The sequence below is a fragment of the Camelina sativa genome, chromosome 10 (assembly GCF_000633955.1).
Source record: "Camelina sativa cultivar DH55 chromosome 10, Cs, whole genome shotgun sequence".
NCBI lineage: Eukaryota > Viridiplantae > Streptophyta > Magnoliopsida > Brassicales > Brassicaceae > Camelina > Camelina sativa.
Genome location: NC_025694.1, coordinates 958,055 through 975,269, shown reverse-complemented (window position 1 = coordinate 975,269; position 17,215 = coordinate 958,055). Strand labels below are relative to the sequence as shown.

The following is a 17,215-nucleotide window of genomic DNA, read 5'->3' as shown; positions in this document are numbered from 1 at the left end:
TTTTTTTTTTTTTTTTTTTTTGTCTCCTTCCCATTTTCTAGCAGATCGATCGATTCCTTGATGAAATCACTGTTTTGAAGATTCAAGTGTTTCCGAGATTCAGGTACTTTTTTATTTTTTGTTTAGATTTGTTTCCCTAATTTTGATTTTGAATGTCATCAATCAAATTAGGGTTTGATATATCCTTCTTCGGCAGTTAGAGAGATTAGCTGATATAACTCCTTCTTTAGGTTCTAAGATGTCGCGATTTTAGTCGCAGCGTTTTCGAGGATCTGACTATTTTTCTTGTTTTCCCTTTAGATCTGTAGATTTGACTGTTTGTTGTTTATTTGGTAAATTGTCTAGGTTTAAACTGTGTATTGTATAGTAAAGATGGAGAAGAAGGTTTGTGAAGAGCTTGATGAAGTGAAAGCCGCGAATGAGAAGCTTAGGATTGACTATAGAAACAAAACGGAGCTTCTTGACAATCTAAACAAAGTCCACAAGGAACAATTAGCTGAGATTCGAGAGGCGAGATTGGTTAACGAGAAGCAGTGTTTTGAAATCGAGGAGAAGACAAGACTTGTTTCTGAGTTGAAGCGAGCCAACGAGGATCTGCAACGTTGTTTGAGAGAGAAAGATTCTGTTCTCAAGCTTGTGAATGTTGCTAATGATAAGCTTAGAGCTAACGGGGAAGATAAGTGTCGGGAGTTCGAAGAGGAGAAACGGAGTATGATGTCTGCTCTGGATGAAGCTACTGAGAAGAACATTGATCTGGAACAGAGAAACAATGTCTACAGGGCTGAGGTTGAGGGGCTCAAAGGGCTTTTAGGTGCAGCCGAGAAGAAAAGGATTCAAGTTGAGAAAACTGTTGAAGCTATGAAAGAAACTAGAGGGAGAGATGATGTGGTGGTTAAAGTGGAAGAGGAGAAGACTCAAGTTGAAGAGAAGCTCAAGTGGAAGAAGGAGCAGTTCAAGCATCTTGAGGAAGCATATGAGAAGCTTCGAAATCTTTTCAGGGATAGCAAGAAAGAGTGGGAGGAAGATAAATCAACGCTTCTGGAAGAAATCTACTCTTTTCAGACCAGACTAGATTCAGTAACTAGAATCTCAGAGGATCTTCAGAAGAAGTTGCAGATGTGTAACTCTGCGCTGACACAAGAAGAGACCAGAAGAAAACATCTTGAAGTCCAAGTTTCAGAATTCAAAACCAGATACGAAGACGCTTTTGCAGAGTACCAAGACGCTAGAACACAACTTGATCATTTGGCTGGCAAAAGAGATGAGGAAGTTGCAGAGTTGAGACAATCCTTGAGCATCAATGAGACATATCTTAAGGAGATGAAGTATGAGAATCGAAAACTGGAACAAGAAAACCACGAGTTGCTTGGTTCATTGAAAGAACTCCAGGAAGCTACTATTCAGGGATCAGGAAGTTCTGCACTATCGAAACTGAAAAACAAGTTTCGGAACTTGGAAAACATTCATAAGACCTGCTCAGCTAACTTGAGAAGCAAAGAAGCTGAATGGAGTTCTCGACTGGAGAAGATGGCACAAGACATAAATGATTATCAGTTGCGGTTGCAAAGCAAGGAGGCCGCGCTGAAAGAAGTCGAGTTGGAACTTGAAAACTGTCACTCTTCTGCAGCTAAAATGAGACTACAGTACGAAGAGATCTCGGTTATGTATCTAGTACTAAGTAGAACAGTCTCCGAGGCTCAGTCAAGGCTTGCAAATGTTGAGGATGAACAAATCAAGGATGAGAAAAGAGAAGAAAAGAGCTATTCCCTATTGATGGAGCAGCTAGATCAAAAGAATGCTGCGCTGGCCAAGGCGCATCTAGAGATTGAAGAAGAACGGGAAAGGGTCGCATGCTTTCTGAAAAGAATAGACATGCTGGATCTTTTCGAAGATCAGAATGTTCAGATGGAAAAAGAGGTAGAAAGGTACAAAGAAATGGTTGAGGAATCCTCTAGATTCCAAACTCAGATGAAAGAAAAACTAAAAGAGGCTGAAAATGATTATGAAGAGAAACTTCTACAAGTCTGTGATGCACTGGACAACACAAACTCAGATCTCGTAGCAGAACGTGAGAAAGTGGTGGCTTTAACAAGGCAGATTGAGTCCTTTGGTTTTGTCAAAGAGAAGAATTTAGTGTTGGAAAAAGAAATTCAGAAGTATAAGGAGATGCTTGAGGAATCACACAAGTGTCGGGTGCTTTTAGAGGAGCAGATTTCGCAGCTTGAAAGTGATTCCAAGGAGAATATTAGAGAACTCTGCAGCAAGGTGGACATTGCCTATGCCAAGTTGGCAGAAGAGGTTGAGAAGACTGCCTCATTGGTTAGAAAAAGTGAGACCATTGATCTAAACGAAGAGCATAGGAAACAGGAGCTTGATAATTACAAGGAGAGGCTCGAGGAGTCTACCAAAAGTCAAGTTCTCTTGCAAGAGAAAGTCGTAGAGGTGGAGAACGACTCGAAACGGAAACTTGCTGACGTTTCTGAGGCCCTAGAAACAGCAAATTCTGAATTATCTGATAAAACCTCTGAAGTGTACCAGATTGAATTCCAATTGTGGATCTGGAAATCTATTGCTAAAAGGCTGAAAGCTGAACTAGAGCAAAACCAGAACCTGCGCAAAAGAGTAGAGGCTTCTCTTCTTGAACAGGTTGGAGTTGGAGAAGCCATAATGCAAGAGAGGAATGAGCTGATGCATAAGCTAAAGGCTATCAGCTCTGCAAGATCGTCTGATTCGGAGATAGAAACACTTATGAGGGATAAGGATGATATGTTGGAAAATCTACAGAGAGAGGTAGAGTTGTTGGAACAAGAATCACTTAGAAGGGAGCTTGAGGATGTCGTTATTGCGCATATAGTTACTGAAAGGGAACTGCAGAAAGAGAGAGAGATTTTTGCAGGTGCTTTACAACAGAAAGACCAGGACTTGCGGGAGGTGAAGCATATATTGGAGGGTTCATTCAAGTCTGTATCTTTGCTACTGGAGGAGGAGCAAAACGAGGTTAACATGCTCCACAAAGCATGGGAGAAACTCGCTGCTACGCAGATTCTTACCGCGGTAGAAACTGAATCAAAAAAGATGATGATCATAGAGCTTGAAGGGGAAATCTTTAGTCTCAGCCAGAAACTCAAAACATCAGGTGAATATGCTTCTTGTTTCGGACAAGAAGCAACAAAATTAGGAGCTGAACTGAAAACTAAGCAGAGAGAGTTGGAAGAAGTAACCACAAAAATGCAGGCAAAGCTAAAAACCTCAGAAGCGGAAAAGACAGAGCTATTAAAGGAAGTTGCGAGTTTGTCATCAGAAAAAGGAAATATTTTGAGTTTTATCAGCGAAGTAGAGGATGGAATGTTGAAGCTGTGTGATGGAGACACGAAGCTGATGAAAGCTTTGGAGAGAGTTACACAATGTTGTGATGAATTTGGTAAAGAGAACAACTATGGCGAAACTATTGGTTCTCCAAGATTGGCAATGAAGCATGACGATGCTGTAATTGAAGAAGACAGATCACCATTTAGACAGCTTAACCATTAGTTTGATTGATTCCACAGAAGAGATAGGGAGGATTTTTTTCTCTCTTAGAAAACTTTGTTTTTAGTGTTAATGTATCTTGAAGCTTTTTAACGAAACCCTTTACGCTGGACAGAGGTTTCACTCGTGTAATAAAACAAACGCGTTGCTTTTTTTGTTTGCTAATCCTAAATCATTCATAAATCCAAAACAACGTTAAATTAAAAACTTACTTTTCGATTCATGAAAACCCATCTTTCGTTTTCCTTTGCTAATCTCAATCATTATATTTGTTATCCCCTCTTGAGTTATTATATACTTAAAAGATTACTAGAGTTATTACAATATATTCTCGTGTTTATTTCTCATTAATCCCGCATTTATTAGTTATTATTACCCTTTTGGGCATCTTGTCCATATCTTTCTTCTTATAAAACATACAACAAAATTAACATTCCCTCCATTGTTCTACTACGTACGTCTCCTTCTCTCTGTGTCGCCATCCATGGTTTTACTTCACCATGTAAGCCTCTCTGTTACTTCCTTCTCCCATCATCAATCGAAAAATTATTCATCTTTTGTATGTTTTCTTCCTCCTCTGAATCAATCCTTTCCTGTGTTGTGTGTTTAATGCAGTTAGAGCAAGGGATGATGCCTCCGATTGCACGGTGTTACAAACCAACAGCGTATTCAACAACAATGGGAAGAAATGTTTTCTTCGCAGGTGCAGCCGCAGCCACAAGCAGCAAGCTGTTCTCCAGAGGTTTCTCAGCCACAACAAAGCCAAAATCGAAAACCGAATCAAAAGAAGCTGCTGCAAAGAAACATAGTGACGCAGAGAGAAGAAGACGGCTTAGAATTAACTGCCAATTTGCAACTCTCCGCACTATTCTTCCAAACTTGGTCAAAGTAAGTTTATAGCTCTGCATCCAATTACACACAAAAAAGACATATAAAGCCACAGAAATTAACACTTTTTATTATTATTATGTTTAATGAAACTAAACAGCAGGATAAAGCATCTGTGCTTGGAGAGACTGTCAGGTACTTCAATGAATTGAAAAAGATGGTTCAGGACATACCAACCACACCATCTTTAGAAGACAGCTTGAGACTGGGTCACTGTAATAACAACAGAGACTTGGCAAGAGTGGTGTTCAGTTGTAGCGACAGAGAAGGGCTAATGTCGGAGGTTGCAGAGTCGCTGAAGGCAGCCAAAACAAAGGCGGTGAGAGCTGAGGTGACAGTAGGTGGCAGAACCAAGTGTGCCTTGTTTGTTCAAGGTGTAAATGGGAATGAAGGATTGGTTAAGCTCAAGAAATCGTTGAAACCTGTAGTGAATGGTAAATCTTCATCAGAGGCTAAAAAACAACAACAATAAAGGATCGTTGTTGACGCAACAGCAATGAGTATTTTGTTTTTTATATACTTGTACATCTCTGTTTCGCCTAGTCCATTAGAGAAGGTAGATGTAAAAGGTATATAAAAGCCCCAAGTGTTATGGATACTTACAATGTCTATATATGAATCAAAGTGCTGAAACTTTTTTCTTGGGATTGCATCACATATCTGCAAAATAAACCATAATTATCTTCAAAGATGTGTGAATGATATATCAAAATATGAATCAGCCGAAGATTGTTGCCATCATTTTCTTACCCAATTGTTCCTTTTTGATATCAAGTCCCATGGTTGCTTCTAGTAGATAGCTTTCGTCTGGGAAACAAATAAGTTGAACCAACATATAACTCTTCAAACTTTTTCCACCTACTTCTCACCAAAATCTGATGAAAACCGTTTTTTTATTTTATAAATAGAGGTTTCCAGCACAAGTCTCTTCCTCACTTAAAACCAACAAGAACTAGTCAAAGCACACACAATACAGCAGTAGTAGTATTAGCACCATGGCTCCTCTCAAGAACTCCTTTGTAACATCTCTAGTCATTGCACTTGCATTCACAAGCTTCTTCACAGGCCTATCTGCTCATCGTCACCTTCTCCAGTCAACACCAGCGACTCAGCCTCCAGCTTTAACAGTCCCACCTCTGCCCAAAACCACTATGCCGCCGCTTCCTTCTCTACCAACTCCAGCACAACAAACCCTACCACAGCCACAACCAACTCTACCACAGCCCACCGGGTTGCCACCAATGCCGAGCACACAGATACCTTCATTGCCCAACCCAGTGCAGCCCACAATCCCAAACATTCCACAGGTCAGCTTCCCTATTATTCCCAGCAACATTCCCTTTAACTTTCCTTTCAACATTCCTTTCCTTACTCCACCACCTTCAAAGTAAAAAAAAAAAAGTGACAAGCTAGCTCTTTTAGCTGTCACAGATTTATTATCCTTGTCTCTTTGTGTGGGTTTGTATACACATATATATGTACTGTTTCTTATTCTTTTGATGTCGTGGTCCTCTGTATTGTTGCTTCCATGAGCCAGCTCCTTCTGCAATATACAGCTTTCTCCCTTGTGATAATTTATTTTTGGCTCGACCTCTGCTCTGCAACTCAAAAGACTGAAACTAGTAGGCTATATATAATATATAATATCATCATAAGTAAAATAATTTTGAAACAGCTNATTATTATACTTTGGACTTGACAAGGCAAGTAGGAGCAGCTTTCAAACAATCAGATGTAACACCACCATATGCTCTAACAAGACCTCCAGTTCCAAGTTTGATTCCCCCAAAATACCTAATGAGACAACAAACAAAGAGAGATTAAATTAATTAAATTTAGCTTCCAAGAAAAAAGATTTTGTCAGAGAAGGTCGTCAAGGCAACTACCTACCTAATGACAACAACCATAACTCTGTCTAAACCAGAAGACAAAATTGCAGATTGAATCGGTTTCCCTGCGGTGCCTGAAGGTTCACCATCATCGCTACATCGATGGTGTTGATCACCGATCTTATAAGCCCAGCAATTGTGAGAAGCGCGAGGATCACGGACCTGAGATAGGAACGATTGAGCGGATTGCTCGGTGGAGATAGGACCAGCGATGGCGATGAACTTGCTCTTCTTTATCTCTCTCTCCACTGTTACCATTTCATTTATGCTCGTGAATGTGAATGCTCCCACGGAACTCGAACCCATCCTCCCGGATGCTGAGGCAACTATCGCCGGGATTCGCCCTCGGAGAACGACGCCCCCCACGGTGGTTGCTGCTGCTACCGGTACGCCCACCCGCATCTGATTCTTGCCTTTTTTCTTTTTTCTTTTTCCTTCGTCGATCGGTCCCTCTTATAAAGGCCCAAGCCCAGGCCCAATACCCTTAGAACTGAATAAGTTATCGAAAAAACTATTTAACTTTTTCTTTCCAAGGATAACCAAATTATTTGTATTTATCTTTTCAAAAATCTTTTGTTTCCAAGGACTATATTAATTTATTTTTATAAAATATTGTGACAAAATTTTCCATTAATTCTAATAAAACAAGAAATTTAAATATAATAAAACTTCATTATTAATATTTTATTTGTCTGGGCGTCACAAATACAACTTTTAGACAGTACCTTTCAATATAACAAGTAATCAAGCAACCGATTACTTCACTGGTTTTTATTTATTACATAGCTAATATGGTTAATTGAACCAACTTTTTGAGGTTTTCATAATTAAGATTGGAGAGAACAGTATTGAGGAACTTTATTCGCGACAAATATGGCATCTGCAGTATTTTTTATCTGCACTACATTTTCCGTAAGGATAAACGTCCAAACGTGGACCCAAGCAAACTTTTTGGCACAATCTGTCTCCATTTGGTTTATCACATGTCCCAGGCGGCGGTCTCATTCGTGCTGTACCACACACGTTGGTGGTGGCGGCACCCCAGATTTTTTTGGATTCAAAGGAGGTATTGGTTCCACTGAAATAATTCATAGTAATCATTTCAAACGAAATTTTGTAAAATGCCAAATATGCAATTCTTTTTTTTTTTTTTTCTTGTTAGAATATGCAATTCTTTTTTAACACAACACAAATATCATTATGTCTACCTGTTTGAAAGTTGAAACCAATATGGTGAAAACAATCACAAAAGTAATGAAATTAACAAATCTCACGTTTTTGGCCATTTTTATTATCTTTTTCATCTCTCTCTTTTTTTTTTTTTGTAAAATACTTAATTATGTATGTAATCATGGTACTATTTTTTAATTAAAAAAAAAACTAAAATTGTAGTCCCCGTAAAAATGCCTAAGGAGAGAATTGTGAATACATTTAATTTTAATTGGAATATAACAATTCTTTTTTTATAAAAAAGAAAACATTTTTCAAAATATCTATAATTAATTATTGTTTGGCTTAGATTGTTTAATCAACACTCAAAACAAAAATGGAGACAAACAATTAAAAAAAAATGAGATTCATTCGTTATAATGTTTATGACCTGTTGAAATCAATATGGTGATGATCATCACAAACGTGGTGAACCTTACATGTCTTACTTGGGTCATTTTTATCGTCTTTTTGCTATCTTTCGTTTTTTTATTTTTCTTTTGTTTTACAAAATACTAAACGATTTGATCATATATAGAAAATTTTACATTTCTATTTTAAGATATAAGCAAATATACTAGTTTTCGTGAAAAAAAATGTTATAAGGAGGGAGAACAAATTTAAGACCATATCTTGCTCTCAGTCACTCATATAGTTATATTCCATTCCATGTATCAGAAGATTCTCTCAACATTGTCAAAATTTGTTTTCTTAAAAAAAGACAGTGTAGTGGGAGAAATAACCTGTGGGAAACATTTGGTTTTTGTACACACAAGTAAACAAAAAACCAACCACTCATCCCCGGCCCACTAATCTTCGTCTTGAGTTACCTCTGTTTCTCAGAATAACAAAGAACTAATCAGGCTGACAAATTTATTTTTTTATACCTTAAATAGCATGTAACGGGTACGTAGCGCAGATGAAAATGAAATGCTTGACTTTGCATGCTCACTATATATATTCCCTCAAGAAAATCACAAAAGCAAGACTAAAACAAAAACAAAAAAGAGAGAGAAAGACAAGAAAGTTAATAATATCGTTCAAGGAGCCCTAGGGCATGACTTTGCTCGTCTAGCTAGTAGCTTCTCCATGTGGACTGTGGAAATTATATATATATATATATATATATATCTTAACATGTGTTGTATACAATTTGAACAACAAAGGAAATGGTAAGTCGATCGTCGCCGAAATGATGCATATTTAATTTTTGGTCGGCTAATTTAATTTAGATTTGAATTTAACCAAATAAAAAGAAAGAAGAGGAGAAGAAGAAGAATATGTGATTTGAAGAGAGAAAACTAGCAAAGCAGAACAAACGATGAGTTTAACTCATTACACATTCCTCTTCTTCGCTACCTTACCCTTTTTTCTTTTTGGTACTACCTTGTCTTACACGGTGGTGAGGCTCGGAGACGGGGAAGATATTATAGTATGCCCTGGTGAGATATTTAAACTCGGTTTCTTCAAAGCCGCAACAAGTGTTCCGGATGTAGATGGTTGGTATCTCGGAATCTGGTACAAGAGATCCCCCGAGATAGTTGTATGGCTAGCAAACAGACAAAATCCTCTATACAATTCAACCGCAACCCTCGAATTCTTGTCCTCTTCCTCAACCCTTGTCCTGCGCTCGATCAATCTGGTGGGATTGTGTGGAAGTCACCGAAACTGAAAATCCAGATTAATAACCAACGCATTGTCCCAGAGCTTCTCGATAGCGGTAATTTCGTGTTCCGGCAACAACTCGCAGCTGGATTTCTGTGGCAGAGCTTCGATTTCCCGACGGATATTCTACTCCCGGGAATTAATGAAGTTAGGCTGGGACCGCAGAACGAACGTAAACACGAGTCTAACGTCCTGGAAGAATCAACGTCACATTCCAAGTTGAAATTCAGGAGCTCTCGCAAGGCTTGATAACATGGAAGAATGAAAAATATTGACCTAAGAAGTCGTATTTTGTTTGGATTTTAATAAATTCACTATAATTAATATATTTCAAAGCATTTTACAAAACATTTCTAATTAATTGTTTGGTAAATTGTTTAATCAAAATTCAAAACACAAATGCAGACAAACAATTAAAAAAATCGAAACTCATATGTTATTATAATGTTTATTACCTGTTGATATCAATATATATGGTGATGATCATCACAAAAGTTTTTTACTTTATTGGCCATTTTCCGTCTTTTTACTGTCCTTTTCGTTTTTTTTTCTTTTGTTTTATGGAATATTTATGTATGGGGTATTGTTTATAATTAAACAATTTACATTTCTATTTTAAGACATAAGCAAAAATAGGATCATTCGTAAAAAAAATGTCTCAAGGATAGAATATGCATGATACTAGAACCACATAGTGCTCTTAATCACTTCTTTGCTACTTTGTGGGGGACCTTCGTGGTTCGATTTGATGTTGAGAGTTTTGTCTCATTGGTTTGTTTTGAAACATGGACGTTTTGAAGGAAACACATCAGTGCACGGGTGGATTTACATGGGAATTGGGTAGGGTGCCCATGCTACTTATGTGTTGTCTGCGTCTAGTTGCATTATCAAAACTATAGAGCATCAATTGCTTATTATCAGGTTTGTGATGCCGTGTAAATTGTTGTGTGAGAGATATATTTACCATGCAATAATTAATGAAAAAGAAGCTAGAAACCGATATTATTCCAAGAGCATATCTGTGAAATGTCGTCAGACTACAACTTTTACCCAACATTTTCAAAATTACACCAATGTAACCAAACCAGCGATATTGCATCATCGATTCTTATTAAATAATCAATATAATTAAATTAAACCATAGATTTTGAAAGCATGCAATTTTAACTATGAAGACGCATCAAGAGCAGGGTTCAGTAAAAGCATTCGCGGCATTCACAGTATCTTTCTTTGGCAGTAACTTTACACTTTCCATATTTATAGCCATTTTGATCTTCACCCTGGCAAATTCGTAGGCACAGTTGATCCTTACATGTCCCACGCGGCGCCTTCATTCGTACAGGAACACACCGCGGATCTAGTTTACCCTCTATCTTTGGTATTCCTGAAATATTGACACCCTTTTGGTAAAATTAATAGTTCTTTTTTAGTCAGGTCTTAACTACTAAAATACTCCATGCTATTTGAACAGAACCACAAATGAATTGGGGTTGGATTGTTTAAGTCGATTGTGTTTGGCCGCACTTGCATTAAAACTTAAAAGTGATAGAAAAATAATAATAATAACAAAAAAAATAACAAACAAGTATTCATATTTTGAAAAATAAAACATCTTGTAGTAAGCTTCATATATAATATCTCATGATGCAAGTTACCTGTCGAAATTAACAACAAGATCATCACGACCATAGTGATGAAGAGGCTACCAAGTTTCACAGTCTTAGCCAACATTATATTTTGTCTATCTTTAAAAATAAAAAAAAATTGTCTTTCTTAATATCTCTTCTTTTTTTTTAGTAAACTTTTGATATAATGTTTTTATGTATGTAGCCATCGAACTGTTAATATATATATGAGTTTATCATTTTTATTTTTAGAAAAGAGACTAGAAAAGTAGTCCAAAAAAACGTACGTCCCATTGAATAGTGCCAACAAAAGAATACAAATCTGAAAAGTGATGACCACGTATATCCACCATTCTTTTGCTATTTTTAGTATGAAAACATATTAATTGTAAAAATATAATCTTCTTTTTTATTTTAAAAAAAAAAGATATAATCTTCTTCAATACTCTCTTTTATGATTTGTTTCTCAAAGGAAAAAACAAACTTTATTTTAATTGATTAAGTATAGATAATTATGTAATTGCTTTATTTTAAAATTTTCCATAAAACCGACTATGCCTGGAGTCTGGAGTAATTTACTTTCCATTTTAATTGATTAAGTATAGATAATTATGTAATTGCTTTATTTGAAAAATCTTACTTAAAACCAACTATGGCTGGAGCCTGGAGTACTTTACTTTCCATTTTTTTCTTCAGACTTTACGTCCCATTTAAAAGTAGAGGATGACCAACTTGATAATGTGTATAGCCGATAAAAAAAGGTTTGTAAGCATAATACATATTTGTTCCAGTTTTACATCCATCTGTTCTTAAATATATATTATAGTAATGATTAATGACTTAATGAGACTAATTAACATGTAAAATATAACTAAAATGTCTATAAAAGTTAAAAGCGATTTTGAGATTTAATTTGACATTATTGTGACCAATAACGAAAACATATCAATATTATATAGAGATGATTTGGTCTTCTAAAATTTGATTTGTTCGTCCTTTTTTCTATATGGAAGGATGGAGGCATGGAGCACAAGAATAGCATATATAAGTGTGGTAAAAATTAAAGGGTGAATTAAGGAACCTTGCATTAAGAATTAAAGTCTGAACGAACTAAAACATATGTTGTGTCTGAGATATTAAATTCACACGTAGAGATTTTATTTAAAATAATAAAAGAACATATGATATGTCTGAGATATTTAAATTGACATATGTTATGTTGAGATGTTAAATTCACACGTAGATATTTTATAAAAGTGTATCGGCCAAGTGACGAAAAGTCAACCTCAACCACGTACGGACCCATTCTTCTTCTGTCTGCTACTTAAAGTTATTTAACAGAGAGTTTTTCTTCTTCGTATGAGTTTAAATTAGCATGATCAACAAATATCCGAAAAAAAAATAGAAGCAAAGAAAAACAAATAAAAAAATTGCGACGATGATGAAGAGGAGGAGTGTACCTCACGGCAACGCATTCTTGTATTTCATACAACTTTTCTCGTTGATCCCTTCCATTGCAAGCTACGATTCTACATTGTCACAAGCTAGAGTACTACTACCTATGAGGATCACAGAGAAAGAGACCATAGTGTCCCCTGGAGATGGATTCGAGCTTGGTTTCTTCAAACCTGAAACGAGATTTCAAGAAAGAGATCGTTGGTATCTCGGAATATGGTATAAGAGATTTGCGAAGAGAGTCGTATGGGTTGCCAACAGAGACAACCCTCTCTCCAGTCCTATCGGAAGCCTCCAAGTCGCGAATAGTAATATTGTCCTCCTCGATCGATCTGGCGGGGTTGCGTGGACGACGAATCTGACAAGCAATCTGTCCGAAGACCAACCCTTGTACGCTGAGCTGTTCCACAACGGTAATTTCGTGCTAAGATACCCCTCGAACAATTATCCATATCCGTGGCAGAGCTTTGATTTCCCCCGAATGTCCAGAGCTAATTTACATAATCATCAACCGTCATTTGACACACACACACTAAATTCATTATTTTTTAATTGAATTTCTATGGATTGTGTCTTTTTCTTTTATGACTTTGTTGAAGATAAACAAATATATATATATATATACGGTAACAACTATTTTTGATAAAGTACATGCTTAATAGTTGTTACCGTATTCTATTGCTGTATTTTGTTTGTTTGTTCTTCTAATATATGCTCTGTTTTGATAAAGTACTTCAGATTATAACACTATACTAAATTAGTTTCTGCTTTGTTCGTTTAAATAATTACGTATCAGTCATCACACACAACATTAATTACTTTCTAATTGAATTTTTATGGATTGTGTCTACTTTTATGACTTTCTTGAAAATAAATATATATATTCTTGATGCTCTATTTTGATTCTTTCATCTAATGCTCTGTTTTGGGTTTCGAGTGATGACATAAAAAATAGTTATTATTCTCCAAAACTGTCATTCTTAATTAATTAGAAATATTGCAAAAATGTAAATTAATCATACAGTATAAAGTAAGATATATATATATATATGACACATAGTTAAATAATATGTGAAGAAAATGATTGGCCATAGAACCCAACAAACAGTAATGAGTAATCAACGTAGCAATTATTTTATCATTCATTCAATAATCAAATAGTATTATTACTTATTCAATAATTTTCGAAAACATATTTTAAATATTAGGTGGGAATACGCCTTCACAATGACTGCACGCACATATCTTTGTTGCGGTTTTTCTATAACATTTTCCGTACGCCAAATGTTCAGCTACACAAACTTTTGTGCAAACTGTGTCGCCATTTTTTGCACTGCATGTCGTAGGGTCTTGTCTCTTGGCTGGTCTTATTTTACAATATGGATGTTTTCTTAGGTCGGGCTTGAATCTAGTTGCTGAGTTAAGAATTCTTTTTGGGTTGGACTCGAAACTAGTTGCTGAATAAATTTCAAAAAGAATCACCATTTTAAAAAAAACCGTTAGTTAATTTTTGGTTTAGATTGTTTAATCAAAATTCAAAACCCAAGTGTAGACAAACAATTAAAATAAAATAAAAAAAGATCGAAATCCGAGATTAATATGTTAAAATGTTTATTACATTTTGAAATCAATACGATGATGATCATCACAAACATGATGAAACTAACATGTTTGACTTCTTTTACCATTTTGATCCAATAACCCGAATGAAACACAATAGTGGGAGCCTCCTTTGTTTATTTTTTTTATTCAAAGTGTGGGGTTTTGATATCATTTTGCCTGAGAGAAATGTCGTTGCTTGGAATGACACGATTAAATCTAGGTATTTGCAAAACAGAAAGAGCGAGAGAGAGGGGTTTATGGTATCATTTTGCAAGATGCATAGCGTTGGTTCTCATGTTTAAAAGTCGAAACCGAGAACATTGAAAACTAACATACATAACATCGAATTTAAGTTACTTGGAACCATCCTAAAATTCTAATCATCAAAAGCTTCTCTCTCAACACTCAGAAAAAAAAAACAGCAGAAAAAAAAACCCAAAAGAGGTACATTATTGTTGTTTCCATAAAAACGAGTGGGAAAACGAAAAAACCTGTGAGGAACAATTTCTAGAAGCCAAAAAAACTAGCGACTACTCTCACTCACAATCAGACCCAAGAACCTGCTTTTTTATTTCACTAACCTTGGTCTTGAGTTCGTCTCTGTTCCTCTGCAAATAAAGTGAATGTTTTTAACGAAAACACCATGAATTTTAAGTTTTACACTCAGTCGATTATCAAGCTTGCTTACCTTAAATAGCAGGTAACGGGTAGTGAACCAGAGTGTGTATCCTAGACCAACCACTTCCATTAGTTTAGGAAACTGTAACATTCAATATGAAAGGGTTAGTAGTACAAAAATATATTAAATACCATTTCCTCACGGGATAGAGAGTAGTACTAACCAGAGGGATTGATTCAAGTGAACTGACGATTGCAGAAGTTAAGTAGAGAGCAACGACTGCACCACTCCCATAAAGCAAGATTGAATATGTTTTGTCTGAGTCCACCAGCTAAATTGACAAATCACAACATCAGTCACTTGTAAGGTTTCAGATATTCATGTTGATGAATAAAAAACTTCTATAGGAACAAATGTTTTTTTAAGCATTTACATAATCATCACATTTGACACACACAGACACACACTAAAATCATCAAGCATAAAGAACTACCATAGATGAAATGAGAAAATGGGTTACTCTTATCTTAGCGAAGCGAGACAACAATACAATTCATATTACATTAAAATAACATTCCTGGTAAAGAAAGATACCTTAATGTCGTTGAAGAACTCTAGGGCTTGAGTTTGGTGCTCGTCTTCAGCTTGAGCTTCACTAGTCGAGTTTATCTCTTCTACAGCTCCATCACCAAACTCATTGACTCCTCCTCCTTCTCCAGTTGATGTTTCTTCAAAGACTGTTTCTCCTGGAAAATCTCTACTACAACGCATCAACGTGCCTAGCCAGTGGAAACACAAGATAACATCAGCGCAAAACCAAATTTAACAAATCCAATTCAAAAACAAAAAAAAAAAAATCGAAATGATGATAATGTTAATTGCTTATCAAATTGGGGGGTTTTTGAACAATCCAATAACGCAATACAAGAGACATGGAAGAGAGAAAGAGGGAGAGAGAGAGAGCCAATGAGTGAATCATACAGCAAACAAAAAAAAAAAAAAAAAAACAGGAACCTAGGAGGGTTTCACAGTTGTCGTACGGGTACGGGATTGGAGAAGGACAGAGGCAACGTTTCGCTAGAGGAAGAGAGATTCCATGAACAGCGAGATATCCATGGCGGTTGATGCTCGAAGTCGAAGGGAGACGAGTGATTATGGTAGATGACGAGCTGGTACAGACCTCCATCTTCGTACGGACGGACGAGAGAAACGTCAACTTCGGCTTCTCAAATCCGTCCTGTGATGTGTTTTTTCTAGGGTTTCTCTATTGGGCCATGATTTTTACATGGGTTGGGTCGGCCCAAATATATTTACATTTTTTAATAAAATACTTCACAAAAGGTTTTCGTTATAAAGAAGTAGTACTGTATAATTTGATTTAACTTTTCTTTTTTATCGTCAATTTCTTTTCTTTTGCGGACAAAAAAAATAACAACAAGATACAGATGAATCTTCTTCTTCTTATTCTTCTTAAGATCCAGTCCAGGGAGAGAGATAGTATAAATCCTACTTTAAAGCAATCCATAGAGCAGCCTTATAAGTAAAGCACTACTCTACTATTCTCACCAACAACTATTATAAGGACATCAAACTAATGCTAAAATTACCGGACTTGCAATTAGATAGATATTTGGCGCGTAAAAATGCTTCAGAGGTTGTTTTAGTTAACGGTCACTTAAAACCCCTACAAGTCTACAATTAATTTGGACCACCAAACTATATAATACAGCAGAGGGACCCCATCAATGACAATGTCCATGTCAAAACGATCTTGTTTTATAACCCCCATTTGCGAATCTGGTGTTAAGAAAGAAACATAGACGACATAAAGAGGGGACTGTAAAGCCATGGACCACCACCAAGACTATAGCCGACAGAACGTAAGTAAATTATATATAAATTACATGTAGACAAATTAAATGCTTGTAATGTAGTAACCATTTCATCATCATGGAAAGAAAAGCTGTTAGCTACTGATTGTTTTACAAGTATTTATTGTAGGAGGAGAGGAGACTCTTATTGTCCAAAGAAGAAGAGAGGATTCGGGATGAGCTTGAGACGGAAATCGAAAGAAATTTGGAAGGGGAATTCAAGGATGGGATCTATAACCTAGCACTTAAGCTGCGCCGACTGTATGAACAAAGACGGGAAAGAGAAGCGTCCCTCGATGTTTCAGTGAGGAAGAGCAAGCGAGTATTGGAGGTGAACATAAGTATAAAGATGGAAGGAGATACCAAGATAGAGATCACTGAGAGGAAAAAAGAAGAAGACAACGAAAAGACAAAGAAAACAGAGAATTTGGACAAGAGAAGGAAGTTTGCAGCAACTGGTGAAGATAAAACAGGAAAGGACAAGATGACGAATCGAACCAGGGCTCATGAACTCAGATGGAAATGGTAAAGAGATTGATTGGCCCTACCTATTTGCTGGTATTTATGTTTGTTTTTATTTTTGGAACTTTGTTTCTTCTGCAAATCCTATTTAATATACGACTGAAATAAGAGTTATGCTTTGCTATCCCATAGAGCAGTGCAATGGAGATAGGAAGAGTAACAACAAAATCATCTTTTTTTATTACATCCATAGACTAAAATCTAACAAAATTATCAAAACATAATAAACTTTATCTCCTAGAATCCAATTAGTTTTTTTTTATTAGCAATAAATATGATTAGGAGAAACATTTAGCAAAGGAATGATATTTGGTATATTAAGACATGGTAACTGATTGAGAA

The 17,215-nt window shown here is 36.1% G+C and overlaps 5 protein-coding genes and 1 pseudogene across 5 annotated transcripts; 4 read left to right on the top strand and 2 right to left on the bottom strand.

Moving 5' to 3' along the window:
- LOC104719929 (uncharacterized protein At4g38062-like) lies at positions 13-3,740 on the top strand. Its single transcript, XM_019230838.1, has 2 exons — positions 13-103; positions 346-3,740. Exon 2 carries the CDS (start codon positions 373-375, stop codon positions 3,529-3,531), a length of 3,159 nt encoding a protein of 1,052 aa, XP_019086383.1. The 5' UTR covers positions 13-103; positions 346-372; the 3' UTR covers positions 3,532-3,740.
- On the top strand, positions 3,601-4,916 carry LOC109125099 (annotated as a pseudogene).
- LOC104716313 (cornifin alpha-like) lies at positions 5,170-5,817 on the top strand. The gene has a single exon (XM_010433698.2). It carries the CDS (start codon positions 5,412-5,414, stop codon positions 5,805-5,807), a length of 396 nt encoding a protein of 131 aa, XP_010432000.1. The 5' UTR covers positions 5,170-5,411; the 3' UTR covers positions 5,808-5,817.
- On the bottom strand, positions 6,105-6,782 carry LOC104716312 (IMPACT family member in pol 5'region-like; the record flags this gene model as incomplete). Its single annotated transcript, XM_010433697.2, is given in 2 exon segments — positions 6,105-6,210; positions 6,307-6,782. Coding segments are annotated over 2 exon segments (507 nt in total), but the record flags the coding sequence as incomplete, so codon positions are not given.
- On the bottom strand, positions 14,112-15,711 carry LOC104716311 (protein CURVATURE THYLAKOID 1D, chloroplastic-like). Its single transcript, XM_019230861.1, has 5 exons — positions 15,495-15,711; positions 15,075-15,259; positions 14,704-14,811; positions 14,550-14,621; positions 14,112-14,469 (listed from the first exon to the last, which is right to left on the bottom strand). The coding sequence occupies exons 1-5, from the start codon at positions 15,664-15,666 to the stop codon at positions 14,398-14,400; spliced, it is 609 nt and encodes a 202-aa protein (XP_019086406.1). The 5' UTR covers positions 15,667-15,711; the 3' UTR covers positions 14,112-14,397.
- LOC104716310 lies at positions 16,250-17,000 on the top strand. Its single transcript, XM_010433696.1, has 2 exons — positions 16,250-16,360; positions 16,482-17,000. Exons 1-2 carry the CDS (start codon positions 16,328-16,330, stop codon positions 16,878-16,880), a joined length of 432 nt encoding a protein of 143 aa, XP_010431998.1. The 5' UTR covers positions 16,250-16,327; the 3' UTR covers positions 16,881-17,000.